Genomic DNA, 16,389 nt, shown 5'->3' on the forward strand with positions numbered 1-16,389 from the left:
TCTCGGCCTTCCCACGTCCTAAGTGACTTGCGCCGACTCCGCGCCGCCATACCGCGAATGACGCGCTCACTCGGCGCATTACGAAGTCGACAACCCCAACTGGGGATGTTGACAGCCACAATGGGAAATTGGTAACCTTGGATACTCCTTTGCCCTTGCCGACCTTGGAAGCGGACAACAAACTTTAAAAGTATGTGGAGAGCAAGTTCTTTTCAATTACGAATGACACTAAAGTTGACATTGAGGAAGAATAACGAATGGGGAAAATAATTTGATCGATAGTTGAGATGTTGCCATCGCTGTAATACCAAGGAAACGGTGTGATCATCTGTCAGTTTTTTGTACTCCTGAATGCATTCCCTATTGGTGTGCCAATTTGCACGCTGGGCGTGGGCGATCGGAAGCTCTCTGCCGAGGCCAAGTGAGACGGTCAGAAGCGTTGTCAGTCGGCGCAGTTGATCTCAGGGCTTCATGCATGATCGGATCAAAATAGCGACGAGGTATCTCCGTTGTAAAGGAGTAAGTGATCGACACCAGTAAGCATCCACCGTTTAGTGTCGTATGTGTCTTGCGAACTGTCCTCGCATAAGTGGCACGAAAGACGCATATGGAAGTAATTAAATCTCTGGTGCCTGGGGAATTTTGCGAAAGGGATCGAGGATCCCCCCGACTGGCCCGCTTCCACGCTGCTCGCAAGTCCGGCTGAGGCGGATTGACTAGGAACAACCCTCCAGGCTCACTCACCCCTACCACTTAGTGTAGCTTCGGTACGAGAAGATAAGTGTTTTGATTGCCGTACTTCGTACAGTCAGTCTTCTACTCTACGAAATTTTATTCCCCCGGTTCTCGAGTGATGATTGATATTCACTTTTAGGGTCATTTGTGGACAAGAGGCAGTGCTATCCCCTAAAAATTCCTCCTTGGCATAGACTCGTATGATGAGGGTCAACGTCAGCTCCCGCTTCGTGGTGTTTTTTTCTTTTTTTTCCCCTTAGATAGTTACCTTATTTTTGGCCTCCTCAACATAGAGTAGTCTCTAAATTGAGTTTTGTCACAAACGTCCAAAGGAAACTAAACGGCCGAAACGTGGACCGTGAGACTTGAGAAGGCGTCAGGGCAAATGGACGGGAGCAGAGAATGGGTGTCCTACTGTACTCGTCTGCGAGGCTGGGTGTGCAAAAGAGGATCTAATTTACTCCTAGAGGTTTGGGGACATGGAAGGTGGGTGCGGCTAAGACCGAAATTGGGCCAAACCTATCAAAGCGCAAGTGTCCAATCTGATCTGGTCATTTGCCCAATCATCGTTTCCCTTTCGCTTTCGTTCCCTCATCCGACCGAAAGTGAAAAGAGACTAACTAGGAGGATCCGAAAAGGTACTTTCGTCCTTTCCGTATCTGCTCATCACCTCTCGAACTACCCTCCATTTCCTCCTTCGTCCCCTTCTCATCCTCTTCCCTCCCCCCAATCCTACCTCCAAGATCTACATCTTGTGAACGCCTCGAAGAACCATTCGAATGGTCTTCGTACACTCAAGGCCCGGTGCCAACAGACATTGACAAAGCTGTTTGGTATTGACGGCCGTCCATTCCTTTTTGTTACACTCTTTTCAACTGCATCTCAATATTCACTTTTGAAACTTACGTGCGCCAATCTTTAATTTTATTGTAGGTTCACACCTGGTTCACCTGCTCAATGATAGCGCTAGGATACTTATATGATTCTCAACAGCAACCTATCTATATTCTGCTTTCATCTATCTCCTCTGCACTGTCGCCATAGCCATTGAAACATCACCCTTTCTCCGCACGACATCGTCCCAATTATCTATCGACTTTTCCCAGGACGTCGAGTTGGATCGCCTACTTCAGATCTGTGGAACATATCTTTTCTTTGGCAGCTGTACATACGTGCTATAATTCTTCTTCATTCTCAACTTGCAGACCCGTTCTCAAGACGCCGAACACGAAAAAAATGGCCGAGGTTTCGCTGGCGAGACAGCAGGCTTACTCGGCTTTGCACGATGGCGGTTCAAGGCTCGAAGGCCAATTTCCCGCAGATTCGATTGTCTCCCCACCGGCACCCAATCCACCTTTCGTTTTTCCAGCCCGTGACGATAGACTCAGCATCGAAGACACGCGTCCATTCTCTTACAATGCTCTCCGACCGTCGGAGAATATCGCATCACAGATACCGAATCGAAGCTCCATGGGTGCTGTACCCGATTTTGTATTTCATCCTTCGCCATCTCAACCAGCAAGGCCCAGCACGAGCGATACTCTTCAGGCTCCAAATCTCGGCGTGCCTATACCGTCGAGACCTGGTGGCCATCGTCGCAGCGGTAGTGAATTCATTGGCGTCAATGGACCTGGTGGTCTGTTAAGTGCAAGCCCTACCGGGGGAATGAACTCATTCTCACTTCCTGCTCCCCCTGCAAGGCCCACAGCCGGAAAGCGTGGTCATGCTCACCGCCGATCTGGTGCAATCTCTTGTCATGACCTCTCCTCGCTGGCCCTAAAGCCAACAGACTCGAATATTGATAACCGAGCGGGAAGCGCTCCAACTACACCCTCAGGCCTTGATGCCAACAAATCTTTCGAAACATGCCAACCCTTCTCTTTCCCGCAAGCTCAGCCGACCGTCCCCACCCCGGATCGGCCATCGAGCCCAACGGCCGGCCCTCAACAGCAGCGCGCACGCGTAGGCTTTTCGGATACCCTAGAGTACATCCCGCGGCCTCCTTCGACTGTGTCTTCAGAGGCCTCGAGTACCCTGTCTCCCAGGTTCAGTCATTCTGTTTCTGGAAGCTGCTCTTCGCAAGTCCTTGGGAGCATGGGCTCGCCTCGATCGAAAGCAGGACGCTCTTCTCCTCAGGCACAGGCTAGTGACATCTCCACCTCCCACAATAATGACAGGCTCGCAAATAACTTGAGCAACTCTCCTACGATGAGCTCTTCCAACTCATCACCTCGTCTTGGACGGCCGGCAACTCCTCGATTTACGACAAGCGATATGCAGGAGGATAATGGTTCAGGCAACGCATCACAACAGACTCCCGCGACTGCAACAGCACCAGAGCTCATCTTGCTTCCGTCGCCCCCAGAATCACCTTTACCCAGCCCGTCGAGTGAGCCCGAGGATGAAGCCATGGATGAATCAATGTCATACCGCGATTCCAAGGTGCAAAAGAAGGAAAAGAGGGTGAAGTCGTGGGCAGGATCCATTCTACCTCGCAAATCCCGTCACCGAGACCAGAAGCTTAAGCCATCAGATGAACCGATTGAGGCTCCATCGATCTTGAGCTACGATTTGTCGGAACCTCCCACTGGGGTCATTTCAGAATCTCTAAATGAGGAATATACTTATTCGAATTGGAAGCCCAAAGAGATCCCTTCGAGCAGTTCAGATGCCATGAGCCCCATTATCGATTTGGATGCTGCACTCGGTCCATTCAAGAGCCCAGGCGACGATCTTGGCCCCGAATTTCGTAGACCTCTGAATGGTGGTTTCCAAGTTGCGAAGAGGCGAATGCACAGCAGTGGCAAGACAGGAGGGTTTACTGGGCCAGGAATGCATTATCATCGACGTGCCGAAAGTGCACCTGAGATGGTTGCTTTCGACTTCAATCGGTCTGAATTGGATCATACAGGTTCAACAATGCAAGATGTTTTTGAGGAGGATGAAGAGACGGACGAAGGTGAAGGCTCTAGCAACACTCGCTCCGTCTCTAGCCCTGTCACTGAGGAGAAATCCGAGGAGAAGGGGCTAGGGATCGATCTTGACGTGGACACTGCAACCGACGTTGCAAACACTCCCGCTGAGCCTGTTTCCCCACTTAGCAAACCACAGCCGGCCTATCATTCTGCTGATGATCCGATTGACCTGAACGAAGGGACAATACTGGAGAGCGAAGCCATACCCTCTGCCACTCCGCTGTATGATGAGGAGGGCTTCAATGAGGTTGGTCTCTCAGAGACTCCCGGTCAGTTCGAGTCTACTAGACCATCACCGTTTCGAGAATCTGCAAGCCGACATCGAATCGGGGTGTCACTTGAGACTGGCCAAATCAGAGAAGGTGCGCGTTCTGTTTCTGTGCCCGAGCGGCTCGGTCTTCCGATGCCCAGTGCTCCATTTCTCGCGCCAGAAACGCCTTCATCGATTTCAAGCTTTTCTCGCCGGTCTTTTGACCAGCAGTCTGCCAATTTCGATGTTTCTCGCCATGGCACTGCGGCATCATCTGTTGCCGAATGTACTACATTGAGCTCACTAGTTTTGGGAGAACCCGGTCCGGAATTTTGCTCATCGATAGATGATGTACCTTCACTTACAAATAGTGATTCTACTATGGCAAGCGCACTTCAAGGCCAGCTTCCCGGAAGTGCCCACTCAGGCCGTTGTGGCGAACGCTCCGTTTCGATTTCTTCGAGCAAAACTGGTGGGCATTCTCGACTTTCGCTCGGTCGTAAGCGTTCGAGCCTTGCCAGTCTGTCGAAACTCGTCAGTCGGTCTTCTTTTGAGAGAAGCAAACTTTCTCTTGAAACCAGAGAACATTCCGGCAACGTCGAGAGTTCAAAGAGCGGAAAATCGAGACGATTCAGTCGCATGATGTCGTTTTGGAAGCCCAAGGAAGCCAGTGCATTGTGAGCGCCTCGCCAGAGGGACAATTTCGCAATGTCCTCGAGAGAGTGTGCATTCGATGTTTTCGGCTTGTTCTTTTTTTGGCAACATGCAAACTCTTATATAAAAGGCTGCTAGTTCCAGGGCTTCTCAAACTGTTGATGGAATAATATGAAGAAACGGATTTGAATTATTGGCGATTTTTTCTTTTGCTCATTTTCTCCCTTTGGAATTTGAAAATAAATTTCAAAACATTTTGCTCATGCATATTGGCCTTGTTCGGCCATTCCTCGCTTTTGAGCAGCGCCTATGAAAGCCCTGCTCATGCCTGGTCCGTTGCGACTGCATAGCTTGCTTGATACCGTTGGCCTTCTTTTCACCTCGACTTGACTCTATCAATCATAGGATCAGGCTTGTTATTTTGCTTCTTCTTGGTTCCTCAGCGATCACTTGGCAGCGTTGCCAATCGAGGATTGCACACAAAGTTCTATTGGCTATCATTTCGTCTTCACTCCGCGACATGGTTCGCTGTTTCTTTGCATTAGTCGTGAGGGGCGTTTTCTCTTTTTTTTTTTTTTTTTAATCCGGGACGCTTTTTGCCTGGCCCGAACTTTTATTTTCGTTTTACCTTTTTTGGGCCGGTGTATTCATGAACTTCAAGCATCTAAAGGAGATTACCATTTGGAGAAGACGTCCAAGTTTTTTCTAGAAAATCTCAATTGCGAATATTAAATGACAGAATATTTCGAAATTTCTCTTCCATTGCTGTAGTGACCAATTGATACTTCGGCTTCCTAGTGCAGGTGATTCTGTGTTACGTATGGATCTGGATATATGACTTGGATATATGCATGTGTTATTCAGCGGGCGCATCTGTTGCACCACAGCTGGCTGTGCATGCATTTTCTGCAATCTGTATCTATACACTATTGTATGCAAAATTTGATTCGCGTTTGAAGCTGATTGTGAACCAAGCCGAGCTTGCATGCTTGTTAAGAGGGCAAGGGATGTCGTTCTCAAATATCATGTATTTATAGCACCATAAAACACCAAATCATCCACAGCATTGCCCACTCAGGACCAAGCTGAAAATTTTCTCAAATCGTCTTGAATATCACCGTTGTCGCTGGTCAGGTTCTGCACGACATAGTCAGATACAACTTTGGACTTTAGCTGGAGCGTTAATGCTCGCGATGGCATACCCTCCGTGTCGCCGTACTGTCACAGTATTCAGTTAAGTCTCGGCCCCCCGGCTCTTCCCGCAACTAGGTCACATTTTCCGACGCTTTGGCAGCTTCCCCCGAGCGCCCATCAACGCTATCAAGAGCGATAGGGTCAGTAATCGAACTGGCCGCATGATCTCTCTTCATAATTCGGTTCTTTCCTAGGAATCAACAATCTCATGCATCCTTGCGCTCTGGATCGGATTGAACCTATATTTTGCTTTTAGCTCGGACCATTTCATATCGTTAGTACATCAGACGCAACCAACGATTGAAATAAAATTCTACTCGCGATAACCGGTTCTATCTTCCCTATACATCAACAATTCAAAAAAAATGTCCTCTTCGCACGGCGCGGCAAAGCGCCTCCTCCAGGAACTCAAGTTTTACAGCCAAGACCCTAATGACGCGCTGATCAGTCTGGGCCCTGTCAGCGATGACCAGTTGTTTCATTGGGAGGCTGTCATGAAGGGAGTCAATGGGACTGCGTATGAAGGTATGTCTTTTTATATTCCCATTTGCTTTTATTTCTGTTTTCTTCGAAGCCTGATATCGCCCCACTTCATTTTTTTCATATGCTGCCTCGGTCAAAAGTTGAAAAACCGACTGCTTTCATTTATTTATCAAAGAGAGTGAAAATGGATGCTGTCCCTACTGTTTATTGATATGAGTTTACCTTTTGAAAATGGCGCATGTGAATCAGAAGAAACAAAGCGGACTACAAGAAGGAACAATCTGTGTTTTGGAGAATTTTTTCCTTTGCTAACTTATTCGACGATTATAGGCGGTCTGTGGAAACTCGATATTCGAGTGCCAGAGAATTACCCTCTTGCGCCGCCCGAAGTCAAGTTTGTCACTCCCATTTGCCATCCGAATGTCCATTTCAAGGTGAGTCTTCGACAGTAATTTTGTGTGTTGCATGCTACGATTGTTTTTTTTGCTATAAGTATTCTGTTTTTGTGTATTTCTGGTACATACGACCATAGACTGAGGAGAACTGGGCATCCCGTCCGCTCTGCCATACATAAGCCTCAGATCGGCGGACTAGTAGTTGGGTCGGTGACGACCAGCGAATCCCCGCTGTTGTATGTTTTTTTGTTCTCTTTTTTTTTTTAATTCCCACACACCAGCAAATATAATTTTTTTTGTTATAGATTGATATATTTATTTAGCGCATGGATTTTTTTTTTTCTTAATTTCATTGAAACCAAAATTTACATTACCACACTTTTTCTTTATAGTCAATTTTCGTTAAATTGACGATTTTCGAGAAAAAGCAACACTGGTATACACGGATCTATGCTCTGAATCTGCTGACACTGCCAAGACTGGCGAAATTTGTCTAGATCTGTTCAAAAGTTCCTGGAGTCCTGCATACACCATTACTCAAACGCTTACGAGTGTGCACCATCTTCTCAGCGACCCAGAGCCAGATAGTCCATTGAACGTGGACATCGCTCAACTTCTGCGAGCAGGCGACAAGCTTGGTGCAGATAGTCTAGTACGATACTACACAAGAGAATTTCGGTATAAGAACTAGAACGCTTGGAGGGGATTAGGGGTTTATACTGCAGCATGTTTCAGTGATTCGAAGCGTGGCGTTGGAGGTCTTGTATAGCATTTTATTCATTACGCATACAACATTCGTTATAATTTGGTATAGTGAGACAGCAAGCAATCTTAGACGGTGCATAGCAAATACCTTCGCTTTTCTGCCTCTCTTTTGTTTGCTTTTTTTTTTATTTCCCTTTCCTATTGTGAGCGACCCTGTCAAACGGAAAGCTCCTTCAGGAGATGCAAGATGTAAGATGCAACTAGTCGAATGGTAAGCGGCGAAGACTAGTGCCTCCCATTCGTTTTTTCATCTCCTGTGCGGCGCCAATGCTGCTAGGCACCTTGATACCGCAACAATCACCCCAGCCCGCTTGTTGATGTACGTGCTGATGCTGGCCATCTTGCGTGACGTCGGCTTCACAACATTCTGTCTCGCTGTCCTCACTTGCCATGCCCAACTCCTCTTCCGTACTCATCCCCTCTACAGCTGGGACAAGGGAGCCAAACATGAAGTGCTGCATGACCGGGAGCTTCTTGAGCACCTCGGCGACAAACATGCGGCGCATGCCACCCTCCACTTTCCCCCAGTTCTTCGCCGCCGAGATGTCGTCCAGCATGGGGCTGTGCCAGCGCAGACCCTCGACATTCTTTACGCTGTTCACAAACCCTACCTGGTCAAGGTAGAGGTAATCCTTGCCATACTCCTCAATAACAATGGACTGATGGATCGACATGGGTCGAATATAAGGGTGGTGGAGCAACTGGGAAGCGCCAATGAGGAATGGAAGAAATTGGTAGTCGTCGAGACCCCACACGCCGTGCGAGCCGGCAGGCTCGAGATAGTAAGTTGTTTGAATCTGCCGCATGAGGCGAAGATAGCGCGGGAAGACGCGGAGTGCGAGATCAGGTAGCGTAGATTCTGGAAGAAGACCAACTCGGTACAGGCAGAGCTGCCATACTATAAAGTTGAGCTCGTGGCCCGATCCATAGTCTATCCGTGTTCGGTTTCCAAAGGAGTGAAGCAGGTATGTAGACACTTCCTCGATCGCTGCAGGGTCTTCAATACCGAGCTTTCGGTGCCATCCTTGGAGTTCGTCGTGGAGCGCGTCAAGGAACACTCGGAAGCCTGGATTGCCAAATCGCGAACCACCTTGTTCTTCGGGCGGGCATTTATTGATGACTTCCTCCACTGAGTCTAGGACTCCCAAGATGCGCTCAACTTCTGGCACGAGCGGTTGCTTTTCGACTGTGGAGCGAGACGTGTCCCGGACGGAATCGCTTAGGTTAAATACAAAAGCGAGAAGAAGCTCATAGGTGGATGACTGTAGAAAGAGGTCATGGTCCTTGTGAGACAGGATCCGTCTCGTAGGTTTAATGTATTTTCGAGCCTGGTTTTCGGCGGCTGAAGAAGGAGGTGGCAATGCGGGAGTCTCTGGCACAGGCAGCGGGTTTGCTGACGGGGTTTGCCGCCTTCGGGGAGTGAGTTTTGGAAGTTTTGAAACGAGCTTTTGAGGGAGTGGAGATATCTGTGAGGGTGAAGGAGATTTCGAGGAGTTCTGAGGTTTTGGAATTGCAGTAGCCATCATTTCACTGAGTATAGAAGTAGAGGTTTGATCAAAGTGCCTTTCTTGTACGATGACCATGTTATTGTAAGCAAGATGCCAGTGACGAGGTGGGGAGCTGGTTCTAGGACTAAAGGAGACCATCCCGGAAGAATACATAATCCGCTCCGGGAAGATTGTCGATTGTTTCAAGAAATTCCCAAGAGCAGCTGCAATACGCAGAACGAAGGAAAAACGGACGCAAAATGACCACAACAACAGCTCCCACTGCGACTGTCGCTCATTTGAATCGTGCAGACGGTTCTGCTACGTATAGCTGCAATGGATATTCTGTTGTTGGCGGTGTGAATGGACCGGTCGAGGTACAAAGGCGGGATGAACTCCCTGAGGAAGCCGCCATTGAGATTATTGTCCGACCAGCGATCGGTGTTGGCAGTACGTTTTTGGACCATCTATTAGATTTTACTGAATATTTTGAGACTAATTTTTGGGGCTAGCTACAAGAGAACGCCATCTAGAGTCAATTCTTCACTCCACGCTTCGTCATATTATCCTCGTCCAGAACCATCCGCGGACTCTAATTCAAATCACTCTCCAAGTCCTCAGTACACCAGAGGGAGATGCTACCGCTACAAAGCCGGCACAAGCTGTTTCGGTATGTAGACTGTCTGGTCGTATCATTTTCTCAGTTTAACAGTTCCAGGATCTGCCTATCCTACCCGCATTGTTTCAGACGTCAATACTCGCTCTCATGTCGGCCGCGATCCCCTTAGGAAAGACTGTCACGTCGACCCTGGTCGCAGTATCGAGCTCAGACGAAATCATCGATAGCCCATCTGCGGCACAGCTTGCAGAAGCTGCTTCTACCCACGTGCTCGCTTTTTCATCCCACGGCGAGCTCTTAGTGAACGAAAGCGAAGGAAGCTTTTCTATAGAGACCTGGGAAAGAGTTTACGAGCAGGCTCAGCGCCTTTGCCGCGGAGAGGACAAGAAAGGGGCTGGCGCCATGGTAGACGGCAGCGAAATGGAGGTTGACCGGGCCGACTGTCTTGAGGATTTCGTTCGAGGGGTCATGCAAGAAAAGACAGTCAAAGAACAGGCATGGAAAGAGGGATTGAGATAGATTTGAGAGAGAGCATTTCAGCCGATGGACCGGTCATATAAATGAGCCGTCGCTCTATCTGCCTCGAGTCACGCCGATCGGGGCTTGTCGCCATGTTCCTCCACCAAATAATATCGTCAATACAGCGCTCAATCCTTGCTCCTGATCAAGTCAGGCTGCGGCACGGTGCCTAACTGTGTTGTGCGCCTCAGTGTTGTTCTGCGACGGGTTATTGGAACCAACCCAGCCACTGCTAGGGGCCCTGGGTAGTGTTGGTACCGGTACATGCGCACCGTACCAACCCTGCTGATCGTCGGTGTGAGCCCGAGGAGCCCGAGTCAATGGAACGGGAACAATAAGGCAGCGGTGGTTTTAGGCTTTCCTTATGTCTTCCCGTTCCCTTTGATTTCTTGGCTCCCGCGGTTGGTGCTAGGGCCAGATCGACCAGACGTGGGTGGGCATATATTTGCGACATCGAATTCCCCGGGGAAAATGCATGATGCTGGTCCAGTTAGGTGAAGGGTTGGTGTCAGGTCACATGGTTCACGCCAAGGACATTCTGAAAATAGAACTTAGAAATGTTATTTGCAAAAAGGAAATAACAACAGATGATAGAATCAAGAGTATCATAACAGATATTACTGTCTCTGGCGACGCTCGAGCCACAAAAAGCAGAGCGACCCTGCATCATAGCGTCCCGGGCCGTGGATATTGTTGATACATCACATGCTTTGCCACGTTCCACCCTACTGTAGTTAACCTTCCTTCGAGATATAATTGGGAGCGCACAGATACAGACGGTCTGCGAGATAAACAGTAGATGTAGCTTCTGCTTACTACCGCGAAAGGGCCCACTGAGACTAGGAGTCCACCAAGTATAACTAAGTTACCTTAGTTATAGCTTCGTAAGCGACATATTACGGTCGGGGTGCGAACTGGGGGGCCTCGGGGGTCCCGGGGATAGTCTTCTTATAGAACAGATTTCATGGTTTCAACAGTGGCGATTTATTATTAGTTCCTGCATCGCAACGCACAATAAAAATAATGACGGGCCATCGACGAATGATGACGATTACTTGAGAGCTCCGTCTCACAAACCAATCGAGTCGTGTCATTCTGGCACATGGGTTCCTCGAGCTAGATACTGTTGGTAAATGCTACTGTCTTTCTTCCTCTCTCTTGCATCCGTGATGGGTCTTGTTCTGCAGGGTGATGGCGCGGGGGCTTGTGATGGCAAGAGTCTTGGTCTCATCACAAAAAATTCCAAGGCAAGCAAATGAAAGAAGAGCAGAGGGAAGACAGATGGGCTATCCTTAGATTTTGTTGGACCAGCAGCCCATGCAGTTGACATATTGTTGTGATTCCTACTCACGTTAGCCAAAGCTCAGGTAAGCCCAGGCGCTCCCTCGGAAGCCTAGGAGTAGGCCAGGTGAAACCCGCCATTAGAGTGTCGTTGGTGGCTGCCTTTTTCTCCACCCCTCCACAGCACCAAGGAGCCATCTATCTACTAACTTGCCGTGGTTCTGGCAAGTTATACGGAGTTACTTACGTACTAACTTGTCGCCGTTCAGTCATCGATTCGCACTTATGTCCTATCTCGGCCCTAATTTTCGCCCTCCGATGCATCTTTTGCTGCTACCACCCTTAACTAAATCGATAACGAAGGAGACCGTCCCTTTAGTCTCCACATTGATGCTTCTATCTTATTTGAACCCCACAGGCCATCACGCCTTCTCTGGCTTTATCATCACACTTCCTTTTCCCTTATTTATATTATCGTCCTCTTCGAATCATCTCAACCCTCTTCTTGTCAGCGCTCATCCCGAGATATCGGGTTCATTCAAGTTTGATGCTAACTACTTTTGCGTGTGCCTTCCGCTTTCGGCTGACAAAAGACCCGATTCCTCAAAAGGGGAGATTTTTTATCTGATCGGACGTCATCAGGCAGTTCCGGTACATTGACGGCCCGTACAAGTCCAGTAACTGTACAGTGCAAAACGCCGTCCCCGGTCTCTCTCGCCGATCGCTAATCGACCTGCACGGAGGGTACCCGCTGACCGAGAATTTGGGATTATTTTTCATCTATTTTCTGAAATTCTCTAACGCTTACCGTGGGGTGAGGTTGTGCGTGGATTGAAATTATTGGTTCATGGCAACCTCATCCTCACCTCCTCTTCGTCCGTGGATGAACATGCAGGATCATTCTCGTCGCCCTGACGTGGCGGCTGCCGCTATGGCAACTCAATCGTTGACTTTGAACAGACCGGATATGGGTATATCCGCAAATGGCGATATCTATAGCCCGCAGAGGAATGTGGTGCCTTCTGCGGCAAGCAGCGTGCGACGAGAGCAAAATAATAAGCAACTGGGTCCATTGGATACCACCGCGGACTTTCGTGGATCTTCGACAGCGTTGGATGAGCCTTTCAGTTCAATATCAACGGCCACTACGCTAGCAACGTATTCGCCAAGGTCTACCAACGTATCCCTTCCCCTGTCCCCTGCTTCGCCTTTTCAGTCGTCCAAAACTTTTATCGATAATCGGCAGTCGGCATCTGTGAAAGAGACCGCCACATCTGGTTCTGCTCCCATGCCGATTACGTTGCCTAGGTTGACGGCGACATCGCCTGACACCAAAGGTTTCGCGACTACTCCATCTCCCACACTCACGTATAGAGAAACCAACGGCACCACGCCTCGTCCGATCCTATCATCGACCTCTTCTGTGCAGCGCCGACCTGATCGCTTGCCCGTCCTGCAACTCGACTCAAGCAAAGGAAACGGCTTATGGCCTGGTACCAACGATACACTTCAATCGCCTTGCTTTTTCCATCAGCGCTTTGATGACGCCGTGGATGTTCACAAGGTGCTTGAAGAGATTGCTGGGGATGAGTGGATGTCACACTCGAGACTGATGCAAACCGCCACGGGCGTGCGCGAGGTTTCGAAACAATTGCAGCGCCGACCCATTAAACGGGCCGTCAAGAATGTCATGATTGTGACCAAAGCCAGAGACAATCACCTGATAACTCTGACTAGAGAATTAGCAGAATGGCTGATGAAAACGCCAAGATATTCATCAGATTTGGGAGTCAATGTTTATGTGGACGAAAAGCTGCGGCATTCGAGAAGATTTGATGCGGCTGGTCTATTGGAGGTGGAACCGCGATTTCAACAGATGCTCCGATATTGGACGCCTGATCTCTGCTGGGAGCAGCCTGAGAGATTTGACCTCGTCCTTACGCTTGGTGGAGATGGAACCGTACTTTTCACCAGCTGGCTCTTCCAGCGCGTTGTACCGCCCATTCTGAGTTTTAGCTTGGGCAGTCTGGGCTTCCTCACCAATTTTGAATTTCCTTGCTATAAACAAGATCTGGATCGGATTATGGGTTCCGAGGGCATGCGAGTCAATCTTCGTATGAGATTCACCTGCACAGTACACCGGCTGCGGGCGGATGGCACCAGCGCTGCGGGCGAGCAATTCCAAGTACTGAACGAACTTGTCATTGATCGCGGACCGTCACCCTACGTCTCGAATCTCGAGCTTTATGGTGACAATGAGCTGTTGACCGTCGTCCAAGCCGATGGCTGTATTTTCTCCACTCCGACAGGTGAGTATCTTGATCCTTTTGATGTTTATTTCACTTGCAAATCACTGATCCTTGAAGGCTCTACGGCTTATTCGCTCTCCGCCGGTGGCTCGCTTGTGCATCCCGATATTCCTGCCATCCTACTGACCCCTATCTGCCCTCACACCCTCTCATTCCGGCCAATGCTCCTGACGGACACCATGCTTTTCCGAGTCTCAGTTCCGCGACAGTCTCGTGCCACGGCGTACTGTTCATTTGATGGCAAAGGCCGGGTAGAGCTCCGCCAGGGCGATTCTGTCACCATCGCGGCGTCCCAATATCCCTTCCCAACCGTATCATCTCAGCCAACTGAATGGTTCAACAGCGTCAGTCGGACGCTGAGGTGGAACACGCGTGCTGCTCAGCAAAAGGCATGGGATGGAGAGAATGCTGACGCCGACGGGGAGACGTATGACATTGACACGATTGATCCGCTTACTGCAGCCGGTGTCATACATCGCCGTCATCTCAAGCCTCAAAGTTCATTGTATTAAGGGATACATCTAGTTGGACTGATCTTGTGTCTAGCTTCTTCTGTTTTTATATTATGTGACCGAATGCACCGGCCAGCATTTGATGGCGTTGGATGAAGAAATGAGCGCTGGGTTATGTCATTTTCGGGGTATATTGGTTTTATAGTATTCTATAGACAATTTGTGATATCCTTAGAATAATGGGAAGTTCAATTACATACCATAAAAAAATTCCAAGGATGGTGGTGCCTTGGTACTACATCTAGTGCAAACATCACTAGTATGCGGTTATGGCTTTGAACTGGGCACGGGCGGTCTAATCACCACAAGGCGGCTTTAACCGAGACTAAAGTTGAATGAGGCTGCTTAAAGGACCATTTCAGATTTGCGACGCTTCGAAGGCAAAACAGCAGCCACATATCTTAATATATCTTAAGCAAGTCGCTGATATATTGTTTACGTTACCGCCGACAGGAGTTTTCTTAACGACTCTATTGGTCGCTCCGGGTGCCGGTTGATTAATTAACTTCTTCCCAGCAAAAAATGTGAGTTTGGCGCTGGTTCCTGCTTGTTGATGTCACGCACAACTTTGCTCTCTACCAGCTACCAAGGTGGCCATTAATTAGCCATTTTCAATGCTGACTCGAGTCATTGGCATTCCAGGCAATCCATTCGCCATACAATAGTCCGCGCCAATGCGTCGGCGCTGCCACAAATCGCCCTGTCATCACTCAAGCAACGTCATTTCCTCACCATCGCGGCCGCACCCCGAACAATTGAGAACAGCCGGAGAATTTTAACTATTAAGAGTCGGGCGCAAAAAAGATGGGCAAGCGAAGATGCCACGGTCGTGTCCAAAGCTCCGGTCACAGAAAAGCGACCGGCAGCGCAAGAGCAGGAACAGGAAGCGCAAACGACTCCTTCAGAACCGGCAGCTCATGCAACTACCCCAGCGCCTGCACCTATTGACCAGCATACGTCTACCCCTGCGAACAGCGAGAGTCAAATCGAACAGACATCTCTAAATATTACAGAGCCGGCTGAGCTTACGCCTCAGTCGAGCAACGCCGCAGCCAGCACTGATGCTGCTGCTGCTGCTGCTGCTGCTCCAACGGCTCCTTCCTCCTCAACTAGCGAGGAAGGCGTCCAGGACACTGCGTCTGAAGTAACCTCACCTGGTGGAGTAGCCAAGGAAGGCTTCCGGACGCTCTGGATTGGAAACCTACCATTTAGAATGAGTGTTGATGAGCTTAAGGAAATTGTAAATGCCATTGCTCCTACCACTTATGCTCGGATATTAAAGGATACTTATGGTCGGAGCAGAGGGTAGGTGTCACACGTTTCTACGTTTATTCTCATTGCATGGCTAAGATTTGGTTGCGAATGAAATAGATTTGCCTATGTCGACTTCGAAACCCACGAGGAGGCGCAAAAGGTCAAACATGCTCTCATCAACCGCAAGATCCACGACAGGGTGGTCCAGGTTAACTTTTCTCGTGGTCCGCAAGCATTGCCCACCAAGGACAAGCCGCTGCAAACAGTCAATCCTCCAAGCAAAGTGCTCTTCATTGGAAACATTCCCTACGATGCATCGGATAAGGACTTGAATGCTCTTTTCCGACCAGTGAAAAATGCCATCGAATTTCGAGTCGCGATTGATCGCCAGACCGGCCATCCTCGAGGTTTCTGCCATGCTGAGTTTATCGACACCCCGTCGGCCAAGGAAGCATTCGAGTATTTCTCAGCGAAGTCTTTACATGGCCGGCAGCTTAAAGTCGATTATACCCACCAGAGAGGACGAGCAGGTTCAAACCGTCAGTTGAACCCCACGCGAGACATTGGACCTGGCAAATCAGATGCAACTCAGGAGTAAGAGACACTTTATTAAGTGAATTACAGCCCATCAGGCTTCAAGCTGCTTCCTCTGTTTTACTTTGCGCGAGATCTCCACTCCTGGCTCTGCTTCTACTGTTTACCGCCATTCCTTCGACATTTGCCCGCGCTCGGCCCTCAAATCTGGTATTTTCCCGCCTTTGTTATTGTAAAGCACGCTTGGTGAAGGGATGTGGGATTCAGACGCCGTTTCTGATGAGATGGTCGAAGTCGTTTTGTTTTGGTCTTTTCATAGCGAGGCATTGCATAAACGTTTGAATATTTCCACACATGTCCTCTTATACATATTATCTGCTTTCCTCTTTTTCTTTTTTGGTGTCAACAAGAGCAAACATGTAT

General features: G+C 49.0%; 6 protein-coding genes across 6 annotated transcripts; 4 read left to right on the forward strand and 2 right to left on the reverse strand.

Moving 5' to 3' along the window:
• Positions 1 to 1,971: 1,971 nt before the first annotated feature.
• On the forward strand, positions 1,972 to 4,641 carry L228DRAFT_267644 (hypothetical protein; the record flags this gene model as incomplete). The annotated part of the gene is made up of 1 exon (XM_018335010.1): positions 1,972 to 4,641. One exon carries the CDS (start codon positions 1,972 to 1,974, stop codon positions 4,639 to 4,641), a length of 2,670 nt encoding a protein of 889 aa, XP_018189220.1.
• Positions 4,642 to 6,173: 1,532 nt separating this feature from the next.
• Positions 6,174 to 7,377, forward strand: L228DRAFT_267645 (putative ubiquitin-conjugating enzyme; the record flags this gene model as incomplete). The annotated part of the gene is made up of 3 exons (XM_018335011.1): positions 6,174 to 6,333; positions 6,622 to 6,725; positions 7,165 to 7,377. 3 exons carry the CDS (start codon positions 6,174 to 6,176, stop codon positions 7,375 to 7,377), a joined length of 477 nt encoding a protein of 158 aa, XP_018189221.1.
• Positions 7,229 to 9,033, reverse strand: L228DRAFT_246499 (Phosphotyrosyl phosphatase activator). The gene has a single exon (XM_018332430.1). It carries the CDS (start codon positions 8,975 to 8,977, stop codon positions 7,652 to 7,654), a length of 1,326 nt encoding a protein of 441 aa, XP_018189222.1. The 5' UTR covers positions 8,978 to 9,033; the 3' UTR covers positions 7,229 to 7,651.
• A 64-nt stretch (positions 9,034 to 9,097) lies between these two features.
• On the forward strand, positions 9,098 to 10,208 carry L228DRAFT_122105 (hypothetical protein). Its single transcript, XM_018329003.1, has 3 exons — positions 9,098 to 9,388; positions 9,451 to 9,608; positions 9,657 to 10,208. The coding sequence occupies exons 1-3, from the start codon at positions 9,199 to 9,201 to the stop codon at positions 10,074 to 10,076; spliced, it is 768 nt and encodes a 255-aa protein (XP_018189223.1). The 5' UTR covers positions 9,098 to 9,198; the 3' UTR covers positions 10,077 to 10,208.
• An 868-nt stretch (positions 10,209 to 11,076) lies between these two features.
• Positions 11,077 to 11,662, reverse strand: L228DRAFT_246501 (hypothetical protein). The gene is made up of 2 exons (XM_018332431.1): positions 11,496 to 11,662; positions 11,077 to 11,419 (listed from the first exon to the last, which is right to left on the reverse strand). The coding sequence occupies exon 2, from the start codon at positions 11,404 to 11,406 to the stop codon at positions 11,167 to 11,169; it is 240 nt and encodes a 79-aa protein (XP_018189224.1). The 5' UTR covers positions 11,407 to 11,419; positions 11,496 to 11,662; the 3' UTR covers positions 11,077 to 11,166.
• Positions 11,663 to 12,204: 542 nt separating this feature from the next.
• On the forward strand, positions 12,205 to 16,030 carry L228DRAFT_267648 (ATP-NAD kinase; the record flags this gene model as incomplete). Its single annotated transcript, XM_018335012.1, has 4 exons — positions 12,205 to 13,666; positions 13,724 to 14,171; positions 14,821 to 15,483; positions 15,550 to 16,030. The coding sequence occupies 4 exons, from the start codon at positions 12,205 to 12,207 to the stop codon at positions 16,028 to 16,030; spliced, it is 3,054 nt and encodes a 1,017-aa protein (XP_018189225.1).
• Positions 16,031 to 16,389: the final 359 nt, after the last annotated feature.

The sequence above is a fragment of the Xylona heveae genome (genome assembly GCF_001619985.1).
Source record: "Xylona heveae TC161 unplaced genomic scaffold L228scaffold_4, whole genome shotgun sequence".
In the NCBI taxonomy this organism is placed as follows: domain Eukaryota; kingdom Fungi; phylum Ascomycota; class Xylonomycetes; order Xylonales; family Xylonaceae; genus Xylona; species Xylona heveae.

Coding starts and splice junctions, on each gene's coding strand:
- L228DRAFT_246499 (XM_018332430.1), bottom strand. CDS start 8,977: ATGATGGCTACTGCAATTCCAAAACCTCAGAACTCCTCGAAATCTCCT.
- L228DRAFT_122105 (XM_018329003.1), top strand. CDS start 9,199: ATGACCACAACAACAGCTCCCACTGCGACTGTCGCTCATTTGAATCGT. Junction 9,389..9,450: donor ACCAGCGATCGGTGTTGGCA/GTACGTTTTTGG, acceptor TTTTGGGGCTAG/CTACAAGAGAACGCCATCTA. Junction 9,609..9,656: donor AGCCGGCACAAGCTGTTTCG/GTATGTAGACTG, acceptor TAACAGTTCCAG/GATCTGCCTATCCTACCCGC.
- L228DRAFT_246501 (XM_018332431.1), bottom strand. CDS start 11,406: ATGTCAACTGCATGGGCTGCTGGTCCAACAAAATCTAAGGATAGCCCA.